General features: G+C 39.0%; 1 protein-coding gene across 5 annotated transcripts in view; it reads left to right on the top strand.

Moving 5' to 3' along the window:
- fhod3b (formin homology 2 domain containing 3b) overlaps positions 1 to 25,919 on the top strand; it is a 245,730-nt gene that overhangs the window by 153,660 nt on the left and 66,151 nt on the right. For 2 of the 5 annotated variants that reach the window (XM_056234474.1, XM_056234476.1), the window contains 8 exons: positions 10,549 to 10,643; positions 15,000 to 15,111; positions 16,667 to 16,761; positions 16,866 to 17,009; positions 17,269 to 17,510; positions 21,450 to 21,518; positions 21,699 to 22,103; positions 24,288 to 24,335. In XM_056234474.1, coding sequence (XP_056090449.1) covers positions 10,549 to 10,643; positions 15,000 to 15,111; positions 16,667 to 16,761; positions 16,866 to 17,009; positions 17,269 to 17,510; positions 21,450 to 21,518; positions 21,699 to 22,103; positions 24,288 to 24,335 — 1,210 coding nt within the window. The remainder of the gene's footprint in view (positions 1 to 10,548; positions 10,644 to 14,999; positions 15,112 to 16,666; positions 16,762 to 16,865; positions 17,010 to 17,268; positions 17,511 to 21,449; positions 21,519 to 21,698; positions 22,104 to 24,287; positions 24,336 to 25,919) is intronic. The other 3 variants (XM_056234475.1, XM_056234477.1, XM_056234478.1) reach the window with 3 other exon arrangements.

Here is a 25,919-nt window from a genome sequence, read left to right as displayed (position 1 = left end):
TGTCAATGTTAGCATCGCTAATGACTAATAGTCTCTGCAACCTTTTACCGAGTGCAATTTCATCATATTGAGTGCAATGCAAAGCATCATAAGCATCCTCTAAAGTGCCATAACAATTCACTGCGGCTCATCCTTCAGCAGTTTATTTCTTCTGCAGTTGTCTCCAGCATTTGTGTTCACTTGGAATCGTCTGCTGATTTCTGTTTTTCCATTTTATTAAGAGTGCCAAAACCTGATCATCCACGAAAATGACTTAATCCAATTATGACTTAATTTCTCTTAGTTGCTACATTATTTGCCATAAAATTCAACTTTACATCTCAACCATGATTTTTTTCTCACAATTGTGACTTCATTTCTCAGAATTACTACTTTGTTTCTCATAAAATTCACGTATATCTCAATTTTATATCTCAATTTCTTCCAGTTGTGACTTTATAAATCATTGTTGCGACCTTTTTCGTTTTCAGACATTTTTTTTTTATATCACACACTTCAGGTGTGGACACATTCTTGAGTATTCTGAGTCTGGCTCAGTTGACCATTTTTTTTTTTTTTTAAAGTAGTATGCCTTGTTGAATCAGTGTCCCCTTGATTTACCTGCTATCTGTGAACGGGCTGAAGTGGGACAACAGTAACAGGACGCAAGTGTTTTTCACTGGGTTCTGCTGATTTCGCAATGATGAGGTTTCACTGAATTTACTGCATCCTGAAACTGCTCGTAATGGCAATTTAATGGGCACCGGTAGTAAAGCTGTCTCATTAGGAAACAGGGAGGCTAAATCAAAACCCAATCAGACTAGAAGGGAAGTCAGAAGAAGTCAACGTTTTTGGGAAAAGCTCTTTGTCATCAGTCTGCTCCAAAAGCACCACCAGGCTATCATGTCCTGTGGGGGAGAGAACCCACATTCTTTCTCTGTGGAAACATTTGCAGATTGTTTTTTACTTTGTGGTTTAACAAAAGAAATATACCTGACTTTAACAGAACCGATAGCTGCGGCAGACTTTGTTTCGCTGGATTTAGACAAGTGTTGAGCGCAGTAAAAGCTCTCTTGTATGTTGCAGAGAGTAGAACCTTGATAGAAGGCCTGTAGCCTTATAAAAATAAATGTAGCATATTGACAGACAGGCCCAAAATTTGGCTGACCCAGTTCTAGGGGACATTTGAAATGTAAATGAAACAAATGAGGGGTGCAGAAGAAAAGACCATAAGAGAGAAAACAGAATGTTGCCAAGTTCTGGCCACTGCGCATGAAATCTGGGATGGAGTCATGGTAACTAATGGTTAAATATGTGGATAGAGAATTTAAAAGCCTTGAGAAACAGACAGGGATTCCCAACTGTGGAGCTGGCCATGAGTGAGGGATTACAGAAGGTTTCAGAAAGCCGGATTTTAACCTCTACTTCCACCCAGCCACTATATTTAATACAGTAAAAAGAGTATTATTGTGAAATATTATTACAATTTAAAATTATAATATATTTTAAAATGTAATTCAACCTGTGATGGCAAATCTGAATTTCCACATGTCACATGATCCTTCAAAAATCGTTCTTATATACTGGCTCAAGAAACATTTCTTATTATTATCATTGTTGAAAACTGTTTTTATGAAAACCGCAATGTCATTTTTTCAGGATTTATTATTAATTAATAAGTTCAACAGAACAGCATTTAATTGAAGTAGAACACTTTTATAACATTATAAATGTCTTTACCGGGATTTTTGATCAATTCAATGCATCCTTGCTGAATAAAAGTAAAATTTATTTCTTTCTTAAAAAAAAAAAAAAAAAAAAAAAAAAATATCTGACTGACCCCAAACTTTTGACCAGTGGTGTCGCCTGGAGCATTGGCCCCATTCACTTCCATTGTAAGTTCTTCACCGTAACTTTAGATTTTGCTCTTTTTAAGAATAGGAAAAGTCCAAATTAATTTAATGGTAACCAACATTATGCCAAAAGTGCTGTCGATTGAGCTTAACTTAATGCTGTCAGTCAAACAAATGAAGACGAGCAACATATTTGTCATCTGTTTAAATGTTTTGATGATTACGTTTGGTGACAATAGCAGTGCCGAAATGACACACTTTTAACATCCTATCCAAACAAATCTATTAGATGGGAATCAGCTCGGTTTAGCTCTCATTACCCGCAGCTTTAATCTCCTGTGCTCTCATTCAGAGCCGATGTGCTGAAACCCTCCTGTTGGGAGCTTTCTGGAATGTTCTGGTTCGTGAAGCATATGAAGAGCAGCTCATTATATCTTTCACCTGTCTCTCAGCAGCTCTCTCACCGAACGCCCTGGCCGTCTGTCTGCAGGGTCGTTCATGTCTTTACAAACAGTGATGTGCTTCGATATGGAGTGAAAAGTGTGTGTGCTGCTGCTCCGAAGGGACTCTGGAGACATTGCAGCACCTCGTGAACGAGCGACTGTGTGCATGTGTCATTCCGGTAGTCTTGCAAATGTGTACGAGCAGAAAGAAGAAAAAAAAAACACATGTGGAATGTTGTCACTGACATGCTTTGAGTAATTAGCCTTGATTGATAAAAGATGAAGAGTCACTCCAGCAGCCAGCCACACACACCAGACGGCTGCACCTGGGAATCTTGGCCTGCGTGTGGTGCATTCATAACTCCTCATTCTCCCATGTGGAGACGCAGTAGACAAGAGTTCAGCCTGGTCACCGCTCTGCTCTCCTTCGGTCTCCCTCTCTCTTTTCTTGCTATGGGAATCTGGCAGCCGTTGTCCTGCAGGCTCTGCTCCAGCTTCAACGGATCGTTTCAGGTACAATCCGGAGCTGCAAGCTGAAGAAGGTGCCAGGAAACAGTAAAGTTTAGCAGTGTTGCTAAATGGGTTTTAGTGTCACAGTTGGGTCAGGAGATATAAATGATCTTTTTTTCAGTTGTCGTCAAAGCCAGACCGAAACAAAAGTCTTTTAGCTTTGGATGAACTGAGACGGAGACAGCGTGAGGAGGAGCAGACGGACCCTTTTGTAGAAAAATGAATGGGAGAAATTGTAACACTCTATAAATCTTGCCTTACAGTTAAAAGAGCCTGTCATCTTCTGGGGTGATGTTTATTTAAATTAATTAAGATAATCTATTTTAAATACATTACAGTCATGCTATTAACTTGAATAGACCTCTTCTGTGATGCATATGCTTTATTTTGAAATGAAAAAGTATGTGATATTTTCTTTTAGGTGTAAAGTTGCACCACCCTGGTATTTTTGTTATTATATACCGTATATACCCGAATATAAGACGAGGTTTTTGTCCTAAAAATAGGCTGAAAAATGGGGGGTCGTCTTATATTCGAGTGGAGGAACCGATTGATAGCCTTTTTCTCCCGCGCCGTCGAGCGCAGAGGAGAAAGAGGGTTTCAGACGTGCTGAATATGGCGCCTTCCATGACTTGGTCAGCTCGTCATGTACTTCCGGGAAGAAGGGTGCTTGTCTCCGTCCGCTCTGGCATCCTCTGTGAACGGCGCTTTTTCTTGCGCGGCTCGAGCAGAGGGAAAGAGAGAACGGGAGTTGGATCGTCGTCGAAAACCGGCTGACGATCCCGCAGGGTGGTTAAATCCATCCCGTCACACTCAGGGCAGCCGCCCTTGGTGAGTGCGGCCTCCGCGTGGTCACGGCCCAAGCAGGAAGCGCATAGGATGTGCCTGTCTCCGCCGACGAGCGGGCCTCTACACGAGGCACAGGTGATGCGAGGCATTTGGAACAACGCCTCAGAAATTTGCTCTTAAAACTATTTTCTGTTGAAAACCATAATTTTTCCACAAAAATCAATTTTTCTCCAAAAATAAGTCTGGAAAATGGGGGGGTCGTCTTATATTCAGGGTCGTCTTATATTCAGGTATATACGGTATATATAAAAAGTTCGCTTTACGTTCACTCGCAAAGCATTTGCGTTCCATCGCAAAAACTTTTGTTCCCTCGCGAACTTTGCATTCACTCGCAAAGAACGCTGTGAGGGAACACAAAAGCATTGAAATATATTTTTCATCTCATTCTTTTTTTTTCCCTCATCATGTCAATTTAGTGTCTCAATATGACCCCTATTTCTGTGTCAAGATTTTTTGACAAAGCAAGATCAGTTCAGGTTAAAACATTTTTTACCCACTTTAAAAAAAAAAAAGATTAAGACACTCACATATGAAAACAAACTGCCATAAATACAAAGAGCCCATTTCTAAGACCTTGGCATGTGTAAGACACTGTCTTTTGTCACTGATTCATTGTCTGTTTAACTTAATGCTATGTTTTTACTATTGTTTTATTGCTGATTTGAAATTTGATATGCATATGCTGGTGAGCGTGTGAATGTCTTAGACTCCACTTTTAAGCCTCTGTCCATGTATACGCATTCAGTCAGGCTTTAGGTATGCTATTTATCAAACAACCTCATTGTGTGAGTCCAGTAGAGCTCATCTTTCTTTCAACGGTCTGGCGTGAAACAGTGTGTCAATCTCTGGACGAACACCATTTTGCTAAATGATTTTAGTATTTGAATGATGATCCGTACATGCACTCTAAAAAACACTTATTTAAAAACAACCCAATTTGGGTTGTTTTTAGCACAAGGGCTGGGTAAATATTGGACAGAACACGTTAGGGCAATTTTACCCAATAAATTGGTTTGTTTATTTAACCCAGCATAATAGGTTGATTTTATTCATGAATTTTTAATATAATAGCCAATTTTTATGTCAGTCTGTTCTGTTCTATTTCAGTTATCATGGACATTCAGTTTATTTGCACATGTCACATGCCTTTGTATTCCCGCCATTTCTTAGTTACCATGATCACCTCATTATGAGATCATTCTGTTCAGCTGTGTTGCTTGTTACCTAGTTTGTGTTCCTATATAAGTTCTTCCTTTTCAGTCACTCCTTGTCTGTTCACCTTCTTGGTTAGTGTGTGTTGTTACCTGATCGTCTGTTTGCCAGAATTACCATTAAACCTGTCATTTTGGATTTCTTATCTTCGTCTGTGTTTGCCTTCCCGCAACCACCGTGACATTTTTACAGTGTAGCATATTTTATACCTTTTTATTATGTAGGCTATACAATTTTGCATATATTAAAACTTGTTTTACAAACACTAGAAGTTAAAAATGAAACTTCTAGAATTAATTCAAGTGTAATCGACCAGTCTCTATCCGTTACGGTGCTGGTTCTCGTGCCGGAGCTGGAATTGTGTTCGCCGTGGGAACTGCTAACTTCAGACCGTCATTCAGCGTTTCACTTAAAGCTGAAATATGAAATGTGACTCACATCGTGTCCTGTATGTTGCTTTGCATAAAATGAAATGATTTACAGCACAGTACTTATTTTATACATACAACAAAATGTACACAAACCAAAGACATGCCCCAATTCAATGGCTCTGAATAAATAAATAACTCAACTGTTGGGTTGTTACGTCTGACCCAGGAGCTGGCTAACACAAAAACTACCCAAACACTGAAAAAGTAACCCCAAAAAATTACCGAAAAGGCTCAACCCAGTGTTTGGGTTGACAAAAATAACCCTATCTGTCTGTCTAAAATGGCAAGCTAGCTATGGATAGTATCTGTAAGAGTACAGATTTAGTCTCTTCAATGGAGCCAGAAACCTTTCTTCAGCTGAACTAAGGCTCAGAAAGTCACAGTGACCTTCAACCGTTGTTGCTTGTGTCTTCGTCAGTGCTCTCAGTTTTATTTCTTCCTCCAGTCTTTCCAGTCAAATGGAAGCTCTGTGATTTTAGTGGCCTCCTATGGAGTTCCCTGAGCTCTTGTTATGACCTGCTTTACGTGTCCTGCTACAAATGGAAGTCATGTTACGCTTGGGTGGATCAGCCTGCTCAAATGTTTTCCCCACTGCACTGCCACACAGGCTGAGATTTCAGGCTTCAAGAGCAATATTTAAACTGCACAATGTGTGCGTGCGAGTCTGTTTGTTATGACTCCTGCCTGTCCACGGAGTCTCTCAGCTTGAACATATGCTGCCTTTCCCTCCATGGAAGTTCAGAAATCGTAATTATGATGTGCATTCAAATCATTTTGGTCAGAATCAAATAGATGCATTTTGGGCAGTGTCAGTACTGACAAAGATAGGAAGCATTTTTAGCACTCTGTTATTTATTTTATTATTTTTGTGCACAATCCTGTCACCTCATAAAACTACTCCCTGTTCTAAATCAATAGTGCACAAAATAGAAACTAACCTTTACAGTCAACATTCACCATTGCAACTTAAAATCAGTATCAATCTTTCCTTTTTTTAAACTCCGCCCCCTTGGTTACTGTTGTTAAATAGGCTTTAAAGAACTCCTCACAGGAAGATTTCAGCATGAATTTCAGTAAAATGTGCTCATAAAGTAGTATGAGTAAAATCTCATAAAATGTGATTGAATGTTATTGTTACATGGCTCGATTGACATTTATCTTTTTTAGGGCTGTGAAACGATTAATCGCAATTAATTGCATCCAAAATATAAGTTTGTGTTTATATAATATATGTGTGTGTACTGTGTATAATTATTTTGTATATATAAATACACACACATGCATGTAGATATTTAAGAAATATTGTTCTGGCGGGCTATGACGCTATGAAGGCGCGGGCACCCTTCATTGGGCGTGACGTCACGCGGGGCTCACTGGTAGGCTGCAGCAGATGCCCGCAGGGCAGCCAATGAGCACGCAAGACTGCCTGCTCTAGGTCTGCTAGCTGCTGCACTGCGTTGACAATGAATACAAAATTAAGGATAATTTTTTGGCTTCAATATCTCGAGAAGATGAATCTTTCCCGTAGCGTAAGCTAAACTTACGCAATACTCGTTCCCTCTCTAGAGAGAACCGAGGTTACGTCAGTAACCGAGTACGACTCGTCTTATAGATGTCAAACTACAGAACTTACAGCCTTCCACCCTCCTCCGTTCTCTTCTCCGGGGGATAGGAGATTGAATTCTTTATGTCCCGCACGGGCGCTTCGTGTGTACGTGGAAAGGACAGCAGGTTTCAGGAAGAATGACCAGCTGTTTGTGTCATGGGCTACTCCTCACAAAGGGAAGCCGTTGTCACGCCAGCGACTGTCCCATTGGATTATAGAGGCTATCTCTTTAGCATATAAATGCAGGGGTTCTCAGCCTCCTGAGGGCTTAAGGGCCCACTCCACTAGGGGCATGGCTACTTCATGGGCCTTAGTTAAGGGAGTTTCAGTCCAGGAGATCTGTGCGGGAGCAAGTTGGGCTACACCGCACACTTTTGTACGATTTTATAGACTGAATGTGTCGGAGCCATCCTTAGCTCATGCAGTGCTAGGAGCCAGCACATCAGGTCCCATATGATAAGTATAACGTACGTTGTGCAAACCGGGAGTGGTCTATATCTCCCATAGTGAAACACTGAGCGAAGTTAGAAAAAGAAAGATGGGTTACTTAACGTAATCCCGGGTTCTTTGATAACAGAGTGAGGTGTTTCACCAACACTTCCCTCCTTGCACAGGAACGGGAAGAAATCTCTTTATAATGACTTCGTTATGGGTCGACCTGAGTGATATAGGTGGGGGCGGAGCCTGATCTCAGGTCGACCTGTCTGTCAAAAACAGACGTGGTGGCATAGGAGCTTCCGTAGTTGGTCACGCCCAAAGCAATTCCCATAGTGAAACACCTCACTCTGTTATCAAAGAACCCGGGATTACGTTAAGTAACCCATCGTTTTATTAACCTTTATATTAATCTTTGCAAATCGCGAAAAAAAGTTTTTCATGACCATTAGTTGTAACGTCAATCTGTCAATGAACTAACGTATACATCAGTAAACACATAGCGTTCGTATCTACTCTACCCTGCCAGTGCATACAAAAATAGATCAAAGTGACATTACGTTAACCAACCATTCAGCAACGTCCTGCTCAAGCCTTAATTGTCGAACTTCTTTGCGGATCTTGTTCCGGGTGCGACTCCGGTTCAAATTGATACGATTGCACAGATGTGTCCTCAGAGACTCCCGCTGCCATTCTTACTCCAAACTATACCCTCAACTGTTGTCAAGGCAACACTCCACGTGCGTTGTATCAAAACGCCCGCAGAACAGAGGGGCGGAGTGAGCGAAGCTCATTATCATTTAAAGGCATATGCACTGAAACGGCGTGCTGAAAACAGAGGTTTTTTTTACCAGGTAAAATTTTTGTTTTCTTAAAATACTAATGATAATTTTTTATAAAAGTATATTACAAAGTTTTCATTTAGACCCTAAAGATTCAAATTAACTTGTACAAAAATGGCATTATATGACCCCTTTAAAATATCTCTCTTTGCATGTAATGAATCTACTAATATATTAGTTTCACCTTTTAAGTTGAATTACTGAAATAAATTAACTTTAGCACAATATTCAAATTTTTCGAGTTTCACCTGTATAACTAGGCTATCCAAACAAGCGTAGGTGAGTTCGCTTCCGCCATCATTGTTTAATTGCCACTCCACTACCTTGAAAAATTCCAGAACACTCACTCAACAATGCGAATTGATTGCATTAACCTATAAATGTGGTTTTGTAGATGTGTGTTTGTATATTTCTGTGTCAAGATTGAAAGTGTAACAGTCCTTAAAGTTTGTGCAAAGTTCAGTTGTTTATTTGAGAACGGTTGACCTGTTAAAGGGAGCGGGTGAGTTAATGTGTGTGTGTTACAATAACTCTTTGCAGCAGATTGTGTATTCAGACAGCTCCAGATGGATCTCATTGACACTCTTCACTTTGATCAGAACAAAATCCTGCTCTTCACATATAGAGGGCTGTATCTGTTTGTACTCTGATTACTTTAAACTTTGGACACATATGTGAGGGTTCATTGGCGTGTGAAGAGTTTTCTTTATAGTTCGAGTTCTGTCACGACACTTCCTTTACCAGAAGACCTCCTCTGAGTTGCTAAGGAGACAATGGAAACACTGACCACACTGCTGTATCACTGCTGTGCACATGCAAGCACACATACAAGCTCTTAACCAGTGGTATGAAGCAGTTTTGCTTCACTATTGCATTTCAAGTGAAAATAATTTCCAAAGCACACAATTTTGCTCAAGTAATATTATATACTAAAAACGTTAGGAACTTGCAGTTGCTAAATGTACTTGTGCATATGAGGAATAATCCAGTGGTGAGGTGGGCCAGAGGTTAAATTCATACTCCTGATACAAATCTCTACAGGTTCAAATCCCACGCTAACACACATGGAATAAAGTTCTTATTTTATGCCAGTAGATGTAATTGATTAACTTGACTTCAAAGCAGTGAACTATTTATTGTGTTCCAGTGGCTCAATCATGGCACTAGTCATGGGTTCAATTCCCAATGAATACATGATCTGATAAAAAGATCAGTATAGCTCTGTATAGCTTGAATGCAATATGGATAAAAGCTTTTGCTGTAGCATTAATGTATATTGTAAGCATAAATAAGAATAAAAAGTAAATGTATAATGTTACTTAACGTTATCTGCTACAGTTCATTTAAAAAAGCAATGATCTTGTCAGGGCAGTAATTCAACTGTTCTTTTTTATTCCAATAAAATAGAACATTTATTATTATTTGATTAAAGTAATATTAAATTATTATTTATTCAAACAACTTGTATTATTTATTTATTGAATAATAATTATATATTAATTTTTATTGTATCTCTATTTTTATGTGGTTCGAACACTGGACCCAAGCTATAAGTCAAGTCACCTTTATTTAAATAGCGCTTTATACAACACAGATTGTTTCAAAGCAGCTTTACAGTGATAACAGGAGAATGATTCAATGATGTAGACAGAGTTAATATCGGCTGTACAGCAGCTCTAAAAGAAAATAGTGTCATTGTTCAGCTGAAGTCAATTCAGTGTTGATTCAATTCTGTTGTAAAGATCATTAAAGGTGCTCTAAGCGATGTCATGTGTTTTTTAGGCCAAAACATTTTTTGTCACATACAGCAAACATCTCCTCACTATCCGCTGGCTGCCTGTCCCCTGAACACACTGTAAAGAAACGCGATCTCTGTAGACAGCCCATGCTTCACAAACAGCACCAAAAACAAACTGCAGCGACCCGCTCCCCAAAACATAACAAACTGTTCCAGCCAATGACCGACAAGAAGGGTTTGGGGGTGTGGTTTGGGGGGTTAGTGTGCGGATGAGGAGGAGGGAGGGTCTAGCTAGCCTCCGTTTTGTTTGACAATAGTTCGAACGTCAACAAGAAGTGACGTCACCCAGGATCGCTTAGAGAACCTTTAATTATTAAATCTATAAAGCAGTTCTGCAGGAAACAGTGATGTCATCATCCAGCTCAGTTCAGTTCTCATCCAATAGTGTCAGTGCAGTCAAATCAATAATATTGTTGAATATTAAGTTTAACAAAGGACAAGAATATCTAGGACCAGTGGTGGTGGGTTCATTTGACTTGGACCAGTTAGCAATACACAGAACACTTCAGCCAACCGTATAACGATGCACTGAAATACATTAAAACCTGCATAGCAACCTAATTATGTATATATCTCTTTCTCTCTTTTAGCTCTTGGACAAATCATGCTGTACGTGGATGGAATGAATGGGCTTATCAGACACAATGAAACTGTACAGTGGCTTTACACACTGGTTGGATCAAAGGTAAAGGAAATTTCACTGTTAAAATTTTAAATGAGTGTGTGTATTTAACTTCATGATGTTTTTTTGCAGTGATTCAAGTGGGTCATTTAACTCTTCTTCCAGTGGATGACTTGTTACACTGATATATTTACACAACATAAAACATGTGCATAACCGATATGTGAGTGTGTCTAAAAGTGGAGTTAAACGCAGCCATGAACTAAAGGAACCCACATGGCAAGAACATATGACAGGATCACATGGCATGAAACAGAAAACATGACTATGACTAAATTTCGAATTAAGAGACATGAAAACATGAATGTGAAACCAAACCACAAATTTATATGACAGTCAGCCAATATTAAATATTTAGTTTTGCATGCTTATTTGCCTTTTTTAATATTTAGATTGCCTTTGGCATCATCTAATGCTCACTTAAAGTTAATCTGTAAAAACACCAATAATTTAATAACACTGTTAAATGTTATTTTTAGAAAATCTCACAATGAATGTTTTTCATGTAGATTAATGTGTTGACAACTAAATTCACTTGTAGATTAAAACAGTTTAAGTAATTTATTTAAAACAGTTTATTTTGGTTTTTAGTGTTTAACTTCTCATTTATTTAGACAAAATGGTATGCCAGAACATGAATATTATTGGCTTATTGGTATCGCCAGAATATCGGTGCATGCTTATGACGATGCTTGATGCATTTAATAAAATAAAATAAATTATATAAATAAAATTTATATGTAAATAATACAATTTTGACACACTAATCACATTTGTTCCTCCTATGTCAGATGTATAATTTTGCATATTGCTGGGCCTATGCACTTCATGGTAATATTATTAAATTTTATTGCTTGGTTTTAAAACCTAGTCTTGAAAACTTCAAAAAGTAGTTCAAAAGTAGATCAGAAACACTTGTTTTGAGAGCCTACCAGATCTATTATTTTGTTCAGAAGTAATGAATTCAATAAGGACCGAAAGGTACGTTTTCTTGTATTTATGTTCTTTTTAGCCAGTGTTTGCAAATGTTTTAAGTTAAGGCAGCTTCCAGGTGTGCCAGCTTGAACAATACTCAGAGGGTGCCGTAGTTTTGCACGCAGTGTTCATGACTGACTTTCCTGTTTTTCCCCTGTATTTATGTTCATTTGAGCAAATGTTTGTAAAGCATGCTTTAACTCAGCAGGGCAACTTCTAGGTGTGCCAGCACACAGAGTGTGGCACAGGTTCGCACGGCACGCAGTGTTCTTTCTGGGTCCTGTCCAGCCCTCTAGTGGCAAAAATGAGCATATATGATAGGACAGGACAGGTGTGTGTGTGGGTTGGTCAATATCCGAAATCCTCGTCCTTGTGGGGACATTTTTTGGTCCCCATGAGGAAAACAGCTTATATACGAAGTGGGTTAGGGAATCGAATATACAGTTTGTACAGTTTAAAAATCATTATGTCTATGGAAAGCCCCCATAAAACATATAAACCTGTGTGCGTGTGTGTATGTGGTAGAGGTTGGATGTGAAATGGATGTTTGTGATCACCAAATCAGCAGATGTTTGAGCAGTTCTGTGCTGGATACAGCAGTGTTTAAATGCATTTCCTATTGCCTCTTCTCTCTCTCTTCCTGTTATATGGTACATGTGGAATGCACTGTATGGTTTAAAAGAGCAGCTCTAACATTATTAAACACAGATCTGTTTCTCCCGCTGTTCCTCCACTTTCCTCCATACTCACAATCACATTCATGATCCTGTATTTTTTGCTCTTATTTACTTCTGTTTTATTTACTTTTCACTTATGTCTATTGGATTTCAGGGCTCTTCTCTCTTTCACCTTGTTTTCCTAAAAATATCATGCCTCAGTGTCTCAATCTATAATGCTGAAAGCATATGCATTTTTGCAAAGGAGATTATTTTTTAAATATTTATGTATTTAATATTAAATATTTACAATATTTATGTATTGTTTCCTGTAAAAATATGATGCTTGATAATTACAGATACTTTACTTCAGAAGCAAAATTTTGTAAGATAATATGGCATGTTTTCAGAGTATATATATATTAAATTAAGTTTATTTACCTTTCAAGGGAACTCGCGCTGCGTCGAGAATGATGCTGTGGGAATGCTTGGTGTGACTGCGTCATGAAGCACGTGTGAAATTAGTCGAATGGTGTGACGGGACTTCATAGGCGGGTGACGTCACTACCAGGAAACTATAAAGACTGCCCAAACAAAACAACACTAGCTTCTGTGTCTTCAGTAAACGCTCTCTGTTGAAATCGTTTTTGTCTTATTTGGTGTTGTCTGTCTCATATATAAGAGTTATGGCAAGCAAATAACATTTTAAATTGTGTTCCTTCCTGCCCTCGCTACATTACCGGTGGGGATACACATGATTTATGTGGCCAGGCCAAGTATGGTTCTCGGACCTTGTGTCCCTCCTCGACGGCTCAGATTCCGATCAGGAGGGAGCTTCTGTCCCATGCAGGGGGCCCAATTCATCACCCCCATCCAGAGTTGTGGAAACTGTGGGCTTGGCCTCTGAGGGGGCCCAGCTCATAGATTATGGTCTCTCAACCAAGGTTGTTGAGACCACACTTCACTCCAGAGCTCCTTCCATGAAGAAACTTTATGCCCTGAAGTGGAGAGTATTCACTTCTTGGTGCAGAGGTCATCAGCTGGACCCAGTTAACTGCCCTGTTGGTACAGAGCTTGAGTTCCTGCAAGACAAATTTGTCGCAGGGTTGTACCCGTCCACCTTAAAGGTCTATATGGCTGCCATAGCTGCTTACCACATTCCTTTGGGTGTTATGTCCTTGGGGAGAGAGCCATTGGGAACCTGTTTCCTCCGTGGTACCTTGAGGCTGCGCCTGCAGGGTGCCTGCCTGGGATTTGGTGTTAGAAGGCCTGTCCTTGGCTCCCTTCAAGCCTATTGAGGAGGTTCCAGGCAAGTTCCTGACTCTTAAAGCTTTGTTTCTCCTTGCTTTCACGTCTCATAAAAGAGTAGGTTATTGCAAGCCCTGTTGGTTGCCCTTTCGAGCTTTGAGTTTGCACCTGGCATGGTGAAGGCATTTTTTCACCCTAAGTCGGGTTACATTCTTCCTAAGGTCCCCACAAATGTGGCTAGATCTGTGCTGCAGGCCTTCTGTCCTCTTCGCTTTCGGGATCCAGACCTGGAAAGAAACAATCTGCTTTGTCCAGTTTGAGCTTTAGTTGCTTATGTGCACAGAGCTGCCCTGTGGCGTAAATCTGAACAGCTGTTCGTCTGTTTTGGGTCACCCAGCAAGGGGTCCCAGCATTTAAGCAGAGAATGCATGGATAGTTGAGGCTATTTCTCTTGAATATGAGTCTGCCGGACAACCTTCACCTATGTCAGTCCGGGCCCACTCCACTAGGAGTATGGCTGCCTCTAAGGCTATTTTACCGTGTGTCCCTGCAAAATGTGGCGGGATGGTCCTCTCCACACATATTTGTTAGGTTTTATAATCTAGACCTGGACTCTCGTCTTAGTGCTGCTCTTCACGATTTCATACAAATCAGGCACTTGTCTTTATGGCGGCGTGGGTATAAACGTTCCCACAGCGTCATTCTCTACGGAGTGCGAGTTCCCTTGAAAGGGAACATCTCGATTACAACTGTAACCTTGGTTCCCTGAAAGAGGAACGAGACGCTGTGTCCCCCTGCCATACTTCCTGCATGCCTGTCAATGACTTTATCCTATCAGAAGCTAGCGTTGCTTTATTTGGGCAGGCCTTATAGTTTCCTGGTAGTGACTCCACCCACCTAGGACATCCCGTCACACCATTGGACTGATTTCACACTTGCTTCACGAAGCAGTCATGCGGAGCGTTCCCACAACGTCATTCTCAACGCAGCGTCCTTTTCAGGGAACCATGGTTACAGTCGTAACTGAGACGTGAGAAAGAACACTGGAAAGAACACGGGCAAGAAAGTACATTGGAAAAGAAAAGCTAAATCCGTGACTTCTCTGGAACATGGTACAGAGAGAGAGAGAAAAAAACAGGGGTCATATCACAGAGACCTTGCAGGACATTTAAAGTAGCTCCTCTTCCTGTCAGTTTGCAGTCATGTGTCAGATGTTGTTATCAATATCCTCCATGTGACCCAATTCAGGAAAAAGTGTCAAGATGTTCCCTGGGCTTTAATACCCTTTAAATACACACTTAATTTAGACAGAGTCTAGATAGTGTAAGATCAAGTGTGGGCTACAGCAGAATATCATTTTATGGAGTGTAAAGGCAAATGCTAAGATTAGTGTATGTTGTTGTACAGAGATAAATATTGTTTCTTTCTTTGTGTGTGTGTGTGTGTGTGTGTGTGTGTGTGTGTGTGTACATGTTTGCAGTTCCGGTTGGTTGTTAAAACTGCTCTGAAGCTGCTGCTGGTTTTTGTAGAATACACCGAGACCAACGCACCCCTCCTCATCCAGGCTGTCAACACCGTTGACACCAAGCAAGGTAGTTTGAACACATCAAACAAACAAACAAACAAACACACACACACAAACACACACACACACAATATGGAAAGTGAAATACTCTTGGAAAGTTTTCAGAGTGTCTCTGGAAATCCATTTTCAGCTCTTTTCAACTCTCAGTCTCTGTATTTGAGTCCAAGCTGAGCTCGTATCCAGAGTCTGGCTGTTACAATGTTTGTGGGACAGAGATGACGGGGAGAAACTCCTCTGGGGAGGTTTGTTTCCCTTCAGGTTAAAACAGGAGAAGAGAGGAAGCAACAAGCGAAGCTGACAGTTAACAAACTTTGACTGTTGTCCTAAGAACATTTTGCTAATGTTCCCATTAAGTATGTTTCTGAATGTTAAACATTATTTTTGAATGTTCTCTAAGCATTCTGAAACTAGTAACATTTTAAAAATGTTAGATGAACGTACAAAGAAAGAGAAGTTTTGAGTACATTATTAAAGGCCGGATAACTTTGAACAACATTCTATTAACGCTACTGGAAGAACATTTGTTCATAACTTTGAGAGAACCTTACCAGAACTTTAGGGAAGTTCTGAGAACAATCTGTTTGCTGAGTCAACTCTTTGGTAATTGCTCATATTATCGACCTCTGCTTTGAGAGTGAACAAAATACAGCAGGAGTAAATCAAGATTAATGGACTGAGCTCATTGGAAAAAGGTGTTGATAGGACCAGAGCTACTAAGATAAGACAGCTAGGATGAAAACAGGGTTTAATACTGTTACATAAGAGGAGAGAAGGCTGTCTCTGGTCTCCCAGTGAGAGACAGACAGGCTGGCAGATGAAGCAGAACGTCTTTAGCTAATAATCTACATAACAGACATTTTCTCCTCAAACTAATGCTGCTCATTTGCTTCTGAACCAGCCATATTTAAACAAATACCACAAGAAGGGTACTAATCCACAGTTCCTTTGAATTCTGTGAATTCAAATCAACTACCATCAAATAAAGAATATTTTTTGGGTGAATTACATGACGTTCAGTTTTGTCAGAATATATTAATTTATTCAGGAAAACATAAAAAATGATATTCAAACATACAATGACTTTAATGTACGGAGCCCCTAAAGGGACATGGTGTCACATAATTTGTCAATGTTTTTGCATTCTCTCGCAAATGTTTTTTGTTCCACTGAGAAACTTTGCGTTCGCTCGCAAAGAGCTCGAAAGGTTTTGTGAGTGAGCGCACAGTCTCTCGGGGAACGCAAACGTTTTTGCAAGGGAACGCAAAGTTTCTCGGGGCAAAAGCATTGACTTATTATTTTTCCTCCCATGTCATATTTTTTTCCACCACCATGTCCCTTTAGGGGCTCCGTAAGAATGCACCTCTTCTATTTCTGAATTAGAATTAATTTAGTAATTTTTTGTGGGCATAAAATAAAAAATAAAACCTTGTGAAGAATGTGTCAATAACAAAGAAAAAGGCTTCATTAAAAAGTGAAATTCTTGAAATGAAAACCTTACTAAATAGGTCTAAATTGACTAAATGGACAGGAGTTTATGACCCTTTTTATTTATGTGTATCCAGGCTGTAAGCCCTGGTCCAATCCCATGGAAATCCTGGATGAGAAAGATGGAATGGACACTGAGCTGTTGGTTTATGCCATGACCCTTATCAACAAGGTACCTGCACAGTATATGTTTCAAAGATTTCAGACTCTTTTTGCAGACTCTCAGTTTCATGTGTTTGTTATAAATATCCTCACATATCTGTGGTGTTCCTCCAGACATTAGCTGGTCTGCCAGACCAGGACTCTTTCTATGATGTGGTGGACAGTCTGGAGGAGCAGGGCATGGAGGCCGTGGCCAAGAGGCACGTCAACAGGAAGGGCACAGACTTGGATCTAGTGGAGCAATTCAACATCTATGAGGTTAGCACATGCTCAGTTTGCTTTTCAATTGGACAACGTCTGATTGATCCAGAGGTTCAAATTCACACCAGTGTAACTGAATGATATGAAACTATAAAATATTTTTTTCACACAAAAACGTATAATGAACAATTGCTATGCATGTTTTTTGTGCCAAATATTTTGACTCTATAGGTAGACCTTGATTTATCCTTAGCTGTGATGCTTTAATGCAACATTTTCTATTTGCTGTTAGTCTAATAGTCATGTATATCCATAGTCAATCCTTCGTCATGAAGATGGCGATGATGAGGCTCAGCCTTCTCCATCTGGACATAAAAGTCGGCGTCGGGCCAGCGTGGGGGCCACACCTGAGAGGCGGGGTTTGGAACGACGACGTAGCCGAAGACACTCGCTCCAAAATGGGAAAGGCCACACTTCTGCTCCTACTTCCCCCTGCCACAGCCACACACCCAACATCCTGCCCTTTAATGGCCAGAGGATTGAAGATATCAGTGAAAGGTGAGAACATTTACATTTACATTTATTCATTTAGCTGACGGTGAGAAGAGAGAAAGACAGAGCGAGAAGTTGACTTTTGAAATTATATTTTGTATTTCTGCAGTTTAAAAACTAATAACAGAATTGTTTAAACAAGTGAAATTTCAGTCATTTCACTTATTTATTTATTTGCTTTTACATTATTGATTTAGTTTTAGACAGGTTATTTTATTATTTTAAACTATTTTAGATTATTAACAAATACCTCCAAAGTACAAGTACCAAAAAAACAACAAAAATACACTATGAAAATATTTTTTTTTAAAGTAAAAACAATGATATGACACTTTCAACTGTTGTCTTGCGTGGTCTATGAAAAATTGAAAGTGAAAATCCTACACTAAGCCATTTTTACCTTCCCCTGATCACATGTATTCACTTTCAGCCATAAAACACTATGTGTAGTTTAGGATGTACTGATTTTTAAAGAACAGGAAGCAGTTTTATATTGGGTGTTCTATCATGTTACTTTTGACATAAGACTTTTTAAGCCCCAAAAGAAGATTGAGAATTTAATAATGCTCTGAGGGAGAGATGGAGGGCGCTTGCTAGTGCACAGACATTCATATTAATCACATACACACGAGGGAGGCGTTGGGAACCTGTGAGGCTGAGAGGGAAATAGGAAGTTACTGAAATATGGAGGTACAAACCATGCATACTTCTCAGGGCTGTAGCACAGCATGAGGTTCTCAATCTTGTCCTTGTATATTTAGTTGTAAACTATAATCATACAACTTACTCATATCCTATGAATGTTTCAAGGGACAAAGGGGAACGCACAGATATCCGCAGCTGTATATCAGCCATTGAAAAAGCTTCATATGTTTTTTCTCTCATCCAGCGAGTCAGTCGTTTGGAGGGACACAGTAAGTTCACGTGAGGCTGTGGAAGAGTGAGAGTACGGCCAGCTCAGCCGCTCTGTGTTAGTGGAATGTTGAAAAATCTGGAGGTATTCTGTGTGTCTGAGCAAATCTTACTAGAGCCCCGGAAAATCTACTCGGCAGTGCGTGGAATCGGCCGTCCCATTTGATTAATTAGAGCCCGCAATGAGAAACAAAGTAGAAATACAAACATTGCAACAAGAAAAATTTCAAAATTTCAAATTCATCAAATTAGATATAGTCCATAGTAAAAATTAATTCCATAAAATGAAATAATATATAATTATAAATATAATAAAATTAATTTATATAGGCTACTGAAGTTCAAAAGTTTGGGGTTAGTAATTTATTTATTTGTGGAAAGAAATTAATACTTTTATTCTGCAAGAATGCATTAAATTGATTAAAAGTCACAGTAAAGAAATTTTTATATTTCATGTAAATGCTGTTCTTTTAATCTTTCTATACATCAAAGAATTCTTTAAAAAAAGTTGATCATGGTTTCCGCAAAAATATTAACTAACTTTTTTCAACTTTAATAATATGAACATAATATGCATAATAACATGAAATGTTCCTTGAGGACCAAATCAGCATGTTAGAATGATTTTTGAAGGATCATGTGACTGAAGACTGGAGTAATGATACTGAAAATGCAGCTTTTCCATCACGGCAAAAATTACATTTTAAAACACATTAAAATTGAAAACAGTTATTTTAAATTCTTATAATATTTCACAATATTGTTTTTTACTGTATTTTTGAATACATTATTTTTGAATAAATGCAGCCTTGAGCACAAGAGCCTTCTTTCAAAAACATTTAAAACATCTTACTGACCCCAAACTTTTGAACTGTACCGTATTATTATTTACCAATGGGCTAATAAAATAAGAGAGATATTATTATCTAAATTTAAGTAAATGTATCTTGTTTTAAGGATGTTTACATGTTCTTAATGGAAAACAAGACTGGTTAAAATATAGTAAATTAAAAAAAAAGAAATGTCTCTCTTGTATGTTAAAATGTTTTGATGTCTGATTGTACTTGAAACGTAAACTTTCTCTATTGAATTTGTGTTAAAGAAAATATCTGTCATCACACAGTTATAAGCAACCAGCATCAGTCAAAATCAATATTACATTAAATACGAACAAAATTGTTGCTGTGAACTTGTGTCTGTCTGAAACCCAAGAATATGTGTGAGGGTCAGCAATACTCCTGTCACAATCTCTTTATATTTCACATTACTTTTCTTTTGTTGAGCTGCACAGACTGCTTCTGCTTTTTAATTATTGATGACAGGATATGCTGTTAGTGATGGGCTTCATGGGTTATTTTTCTTAGAGCTGTTTGGTTGATAGATAGTTGAATTCATCTCAGTCAGTCATCTGATCCTGATGTCTGTTAGCTAACCCACCACAGGAAATTAGAAGGACCTTTGATGTGCGGTGTTTTCCATATTAGTAATAAATACCAGTCTACTAAGAGACGGAAAGAGAGAGAGACCCTTGAGCAGTGAGGCACAGGACTTCTCCTCTTCCTCCTAAAGGTCTTAATTATTTGCTGTATTAACTGTTGTGTATCTCACTGGGTCTCAACTGGTGGGTCATGACCCAAAAATCAGTTATTGGTCTGATCTGACAATGGGATGAGAATTGTGACGATTTTAACGAATCTGGTTCAGAATCCTCCTAAAAACTATGGCTCCATAATAGTTCCAGAAACAATTTTTTTTTTAGTACTTGAGTTATTCATATTTTTTTTAAAGAATTAATGCAATTCTTACAAAATGTTGGCTTACACACTTTTTGACGACTTTCATAGTCTTTTGTGTGCTTGCATAAATTCAATCCAATAGTTGGCCTTAACTATGTATTAAACAACTATAATAAACAAAAAGCATGATATTTAATTAATAAATATTTATAAAATGTTGCTGACAAAACACATAATGTGCATCTTTAACTACAGTTCACATCAATTGAACAACCAGACTTCACTTTTCGTTCCATTGACTTGACTTCCAAGCATACACAAGTGGAAGGAAATGCATGCTCATACGAGTTTCGTTTACGTGCCAAAGTTCAAGTTTGGTGAACTCTGACCTGTGAATTTTTATCATATAAAGACATGTGACCAATAAAAGATTGATGTCACATCATAACCTCTTATTTGAATTAAAAGCTATATTAAAAGCATTGCAGTAAAGTGGAGTGAATATTATTCCATTTTGGACATTAAATGTTGAATTATATTTAAACAAAAACGTCATATTATGTTGTAGTGAAATTTTGCGTCTAGTTTGATTGCGGCATAAGTTATCCGTGTTTGATTCATTAAAACGAGCTGACTCAGAGTCATTTGTTCGGGAATTGGACTGGACTGGACTGGACTAGTTGCACTGTATCCTTTTGATTCAGTAAAAAGAATCAGCTTGTAAGAGTTCAGGAGTCGGACTACACTGGTCATGCTGTAGACGTATGTTGTGTTCAATTGCTTTGTTGTCGGAAATAATAGGAATCATGTAGGACGGTTGCTTCATTCTTGCATATTCCTTGGGGAAATTGGCTTATTAAAGCCAAACTGTAAAGAAGATATTTAGTCAATATTTAAGGGATTTTGAAGAAAGTGTAGCGACCATAAACATTTCCCACACTATTGTGTGCATTCACCATTCTATCTAGATAATCAGCGTGTAGATGATTCCGAATTTTTGGTAAAATAACTTACAATCATTCTTATAAAATGTGAAGGCAGCTTTATTCACAATGTTTTGTATCCTCCTTGTTGTGTTGATGTGACTGTCATTTTGTAATACCAGAAAAGTTTAACCAAGTAACGTAATATGACTTTGTCTATATGTTTTGTGTTATGATTTCCTGTGTCATTTCTTCTACCGTCAGAGCATGTGGTGAAGGTTCTTGTTCTTGTCCTCTCCTTTCATTTTCGCTTTACCTTTCCTTTCCTGTGCCCATCCCTCCTTACAACCCTCAATACCTCCTTTTCGCCACAGAGAGGAGGAAGAGGAGGAGAAGGATGAGGAGCTACAGAAAGCAGAGCTCTCTAGACAGGCATCCGAAAGGTATTTCAGCAGAATAGGATTCCAGGGTGATGAGTCTTAGAGCTAGAAACCAGACTGTAGATCCTTATCCATTTTCTGATGCTATCTCTTCACTGACCTGACTAACATAAATGTCTCCCAACATATCATGGTTTTCCCCATCATTTACTCGAACTTCTGCTGTTATTCTGTTGTTTGTAGCTGGATGGCATCAACAGTAGAGGAAGCTTCTAGCTTGTGTTTGCCTTTAAAGTGCATGGTCAACTTCATTCCAAATGCCGTTGATACAGACAATGAGGAAAACCTCCGGGACAGGTCTGGGATTAAGATTATCCGCAAGGCCCCAGTGTCTTCCCCTCCTTTTACCCCTGATTTTGGCCCCCCGATATCACCCAGACTGTCTTCTTGGGCTTCGGTCAGGTCCTTGGGGTCCCTCCCGTCCCAGGGTTCCTCTGTTACCTCCTCGGCCTCCACCTCCCCAAGCGAAGACCCACTGTCCCCTGTCCTCCCTCTGCTCTCTTCCACCCTTCTTCCTGCTTGCCCGGTGGATTCGGACAAGGTTTCCGGGGGCACTCTGCAGGGTCGAGACCCAGACAAGCACTGCAGGTAGTGCAGATAGACGCAGTAGATTTTCGCCACTCACAGAACAATTTGCCATGCATGTACAGATGGGCTCTGTTCCAAACCCTAGTGAGCTGCCTACATAGACATATATGAACGTTCCTGACACAAAAGCTGCCCCAGTAAACTGGAGAATATAGCCAAATTTTAAGGCAGCTTCTCAAATATAATTTGGGGTTAAAGCTATCCCTAAATCAGGGATGTGCAGAATCCAGTACTTAATAATTGGCTCTCTTTCAAGTTTGAAATTGATTTGAATTTGACACACCTCACAGGAAGTCTATCTCTATCTATCCATCCATCCATCCATCCCTGCCCAGAAGGCATTGTGTCAAAGTCAATTACAAATATTTTATTCAGTTCTGAAATAGTAGTATCTGATTGATATATTAGCTACATGTTAACACCAAAATCTGTCTTAAAAGGGAGCTGCCTATACTGACAATAAAGTTTGGTATAGAGCCATTCAAAGCTGCATGTCTGATTCAGAGAATGACTTTCACTCCCACATAAGTCAAGCTATGAGATCCCTGAGAGGTAACATTTGGAAACCCATGTCATTTTTCACTTATTCAAGACTCACAAACACTATGACCACAGTATTTGTGGACTTTCATACTCTAATAGGAAGGAAGTGTGACATGGGGTTTGCTTGATCTCTGGATCTCCTGTGAATGGCGAGGGTTTATTGTTTTGCCTGTTCCATCAAACCTACCTTCTGAAAAGAGTCAGACCCTCACCTAGTGGATCATCACTCTATCCCTTTGTATCCTCTTCCAAGAGAACACAGTAAAATGTCCTGTATCCACCAGAAATTGCAGCCTCACAAAAAGTGCTACACTCGCTGCGTATTATGTGCAATATTGTGGCTTTACCTGTCTTGTATATCAAATCCTCAGACCAATAAAATGAGAAATACTGTATATACTAGTACGATCATAGCCTGATAAATCTTTATACTCAGTGGGTTTTATGTTGGTTCCTTAATATTGGATGGAATGTAAAAAGACTTATTTATGAACTAAAGTCTCTTTTTTTTACTTTTTCTTGAACCAGCCACTGTAGTGCAAGACACTCCCTAAAGGATGCTAACTTTTACTGACATTTACAACTCATCTGCCTTTCATTGAGGCATTGTACCACTACAAAGCCAAGAGAAGCCTGTAAATTAAGTCACGTATAAAAGGGCAATTTTATTTCAACCTGGACTGTGCCTGTAGGGTCCACATTTCATGAGAATGAAGCTGAAAATGCTTTGCAATGTCATGTGCATGTTTGCCTGACATTTAAGACTATGGCAGCTTGAGGAACCCATCTGGATTATAAAGTGGATCAAAGACAGCTCTTTTTTTTAGTCTGTTGAGACTATGCAAACTCTTCAATATGCAGCTTTAATATGATTAATGCTGTAATTACACAACAGTATTATGCTAAGGGCACAGTACACTTATAAAGTCAACATGACATCAAAATCTTCTCTTTTGGGAAAACTGGGAAACTATCGATGACTAAAGCGACTAGCAATAGCAAGCAAGGGGTCAATGTTTGACTGGTTAGCATGGTCCAGTTTGCCCCTGCTGGTAGGTGTTATAACCACCATTTGGCAAAAAGCATCTTTCTCCATTGATGATCTTTTAAAAGTAGTTATTTTACATGGAAAACAATTGCTAATATTCACTCTGACAGATTATTATAATTATTTTTGGTTGGCTCTTAAAAGCATAAAAGCCCCGGTTTCACAGACAGGGCTTAGATTAAGCCAGGATTAAGCAAGCCTTAGTTAATTTGGACATTTAAGTTGTTTTTATAGACGCACCCTAAAAAAACTTCACTGGTGTGAATCTTGAGACAAAACAATGGTACTGACATATTTTAAGACATGTCAGTGCAAGTTGCTTTCAGTTAAAACAGCTCAAACATGCATTTTAGTCTGAGACTAGGCTTAAGCCTTGTCTGTGAAACCGGGCAAAAGTTGCTTGTATGTAATGCAAGGCCTTTAAACAGATATTTGCACTAATAAACAGAGGCTGCTTTGATTCACGTTCTGTCTGTATTGTCTCTGCACTTGTTACTCTGTCCTCTGTTTCTGTCACAGCTTTGAGTCAGACTAATCTTTCTGTAATTTCTGTGTCGATTACTCACTTTTCATGTTCTGTCTTTTCTGTGCAGTCTGTCAGATGTTAAGTACTCAAACACATCATGCAGTTCTTGTGGCAGGTAAGGGAACAAGTTGGAAACAAAATCAAGTTTGTGAGCTCTGGTGCACAATTTAAAAGGAAAAGGTTGTGGCTCTCATGTTGGTTCAAGCCTTTTCGTAAGCTCTTTATCCCATCTTTTCTTGATCATCTCTTGAGGGCTTTTCACACGTGAAATAGTTAACCCTGGGTCATTCACAACGGATAAAGAGATTCCTGGGTTATCTTGCTTCACGTTTCACACTGCTCATACAGTACTTTACCTAGGGTTAACAATTATTTCTGGGTATCCATACAGTGACGTTTCACACTGTACACTGATTGGGCTAATGCCGCACACAGTATGTTTACATAAATGCTCTAGTATTGCACATCCTCATATCATATTTGCTGACTGTACTATCAAGTTTATCCTGAAAGGCCTTTTTGGACTAAAAAGGAAGGAATTAAATGGTCTCTTCTTTACTCCAATTGTCCAATTGACATTTTTTTTCCCCTCAGATGCTGAAACATAATGTTTATACAACGTGCTGTGTTTCCGTGATGGTCCAAAACGTGAAAACGAGGCACGTGATTGGCTGTCGGTTGCTAAGCATCTAGGTTTAACATTCTAACGCTGCATCATTTCACTCCATACACGTTTTTCACCGCAATGTGGGGTTAACACCGCAAAAGTCCTGAGAGAGAAGGGTGTCATAACAGCCCTGCAGTTTAGCTTAAACCTTAGTTAAACACACTTGATCCAGCTAATCAAGTCCTTCAGGCTTATTTGAAAACTATGAGTAGGGCTGCGTCCGAAAACTTAGGCAGAGGACTTCGCTGCCCTATTAGGCAATTACTTTGCAGGCAGCGTTTGTGTACGAAGATACCTACCGAAACTGATTTTGGACAGACTTCTGAGACAGGGTAACGGTGTAATGATCTACAGTAAATTACTACAATAGTAATTTCTAGCTATAAGTGACATAAAAAGTGGAGAATGTGGGCCAAAAACGTACATTTACACAAACTGACCACCAACCGCAACTTTCAGGCGCCATCTTTCTTTTTTAGCTTATCTGTCACTGAGTGGAACGCACAGGATTGTGGGATATCAAAGACAGCAAGGGATACATTATGCTGCCTTCAAAAATCGATATCAGATGAAGTTATCTCAGGAAACAGGAAGTGAAGCTAACATTAGATTCGGACATGCCTTGATGCCTTCGAACCTTGCAATTCAGCTTCCGAAGGCATACTTTTTAAGATTTTGGACGCAGCCTAGGTGTGTTGGAGCAGGGTTGGAAACTCTAGGTCTGTAGCCCTCCAGGAGCTGAGTTTGACACCCCTGCTTTAAGCGGTAAAAAGTGTTGTTTAGAATGACGAGTACCCGGGGTTAAGCGCAGTGTGAAAAGTCCTTTGATGTCTACAAGAAGTAGTTTTAAAAGGATAACGGTATGCCCTACTAAAATGTTTTTAATATTGATATATTTTAAAAGTTTTAAACAATTACAAGAATGAAGTCCAATATTCTGAAATGAAGAAAGCACCAAAATATAAAATATAGACATTTAATAATTGAATTGAATTGAATTTTATTGAATTTTATTTATTTTTTAATTCTCCA

Source organism: Rhinichthys klamathensis, unplaced genomic scaffold, assembly GCF_029890125.1.
Source record: "Rhinichthys klamathensis goyatoka isolate OS25496 unplaced genomic scaffold, OSU_Roscu_1.1 h1tg000395l_1, whole genome shotgun sequence".
NCBI lineage: Eukaryota > Metazoa > Chordata > Actinopteri > Cypriniformes > Leuciscidae > Rhinichthys > Rhinichthys klamathensis.
This window is presented reverse-complemented; position numbering and strand designations above follow the sequence as displayed.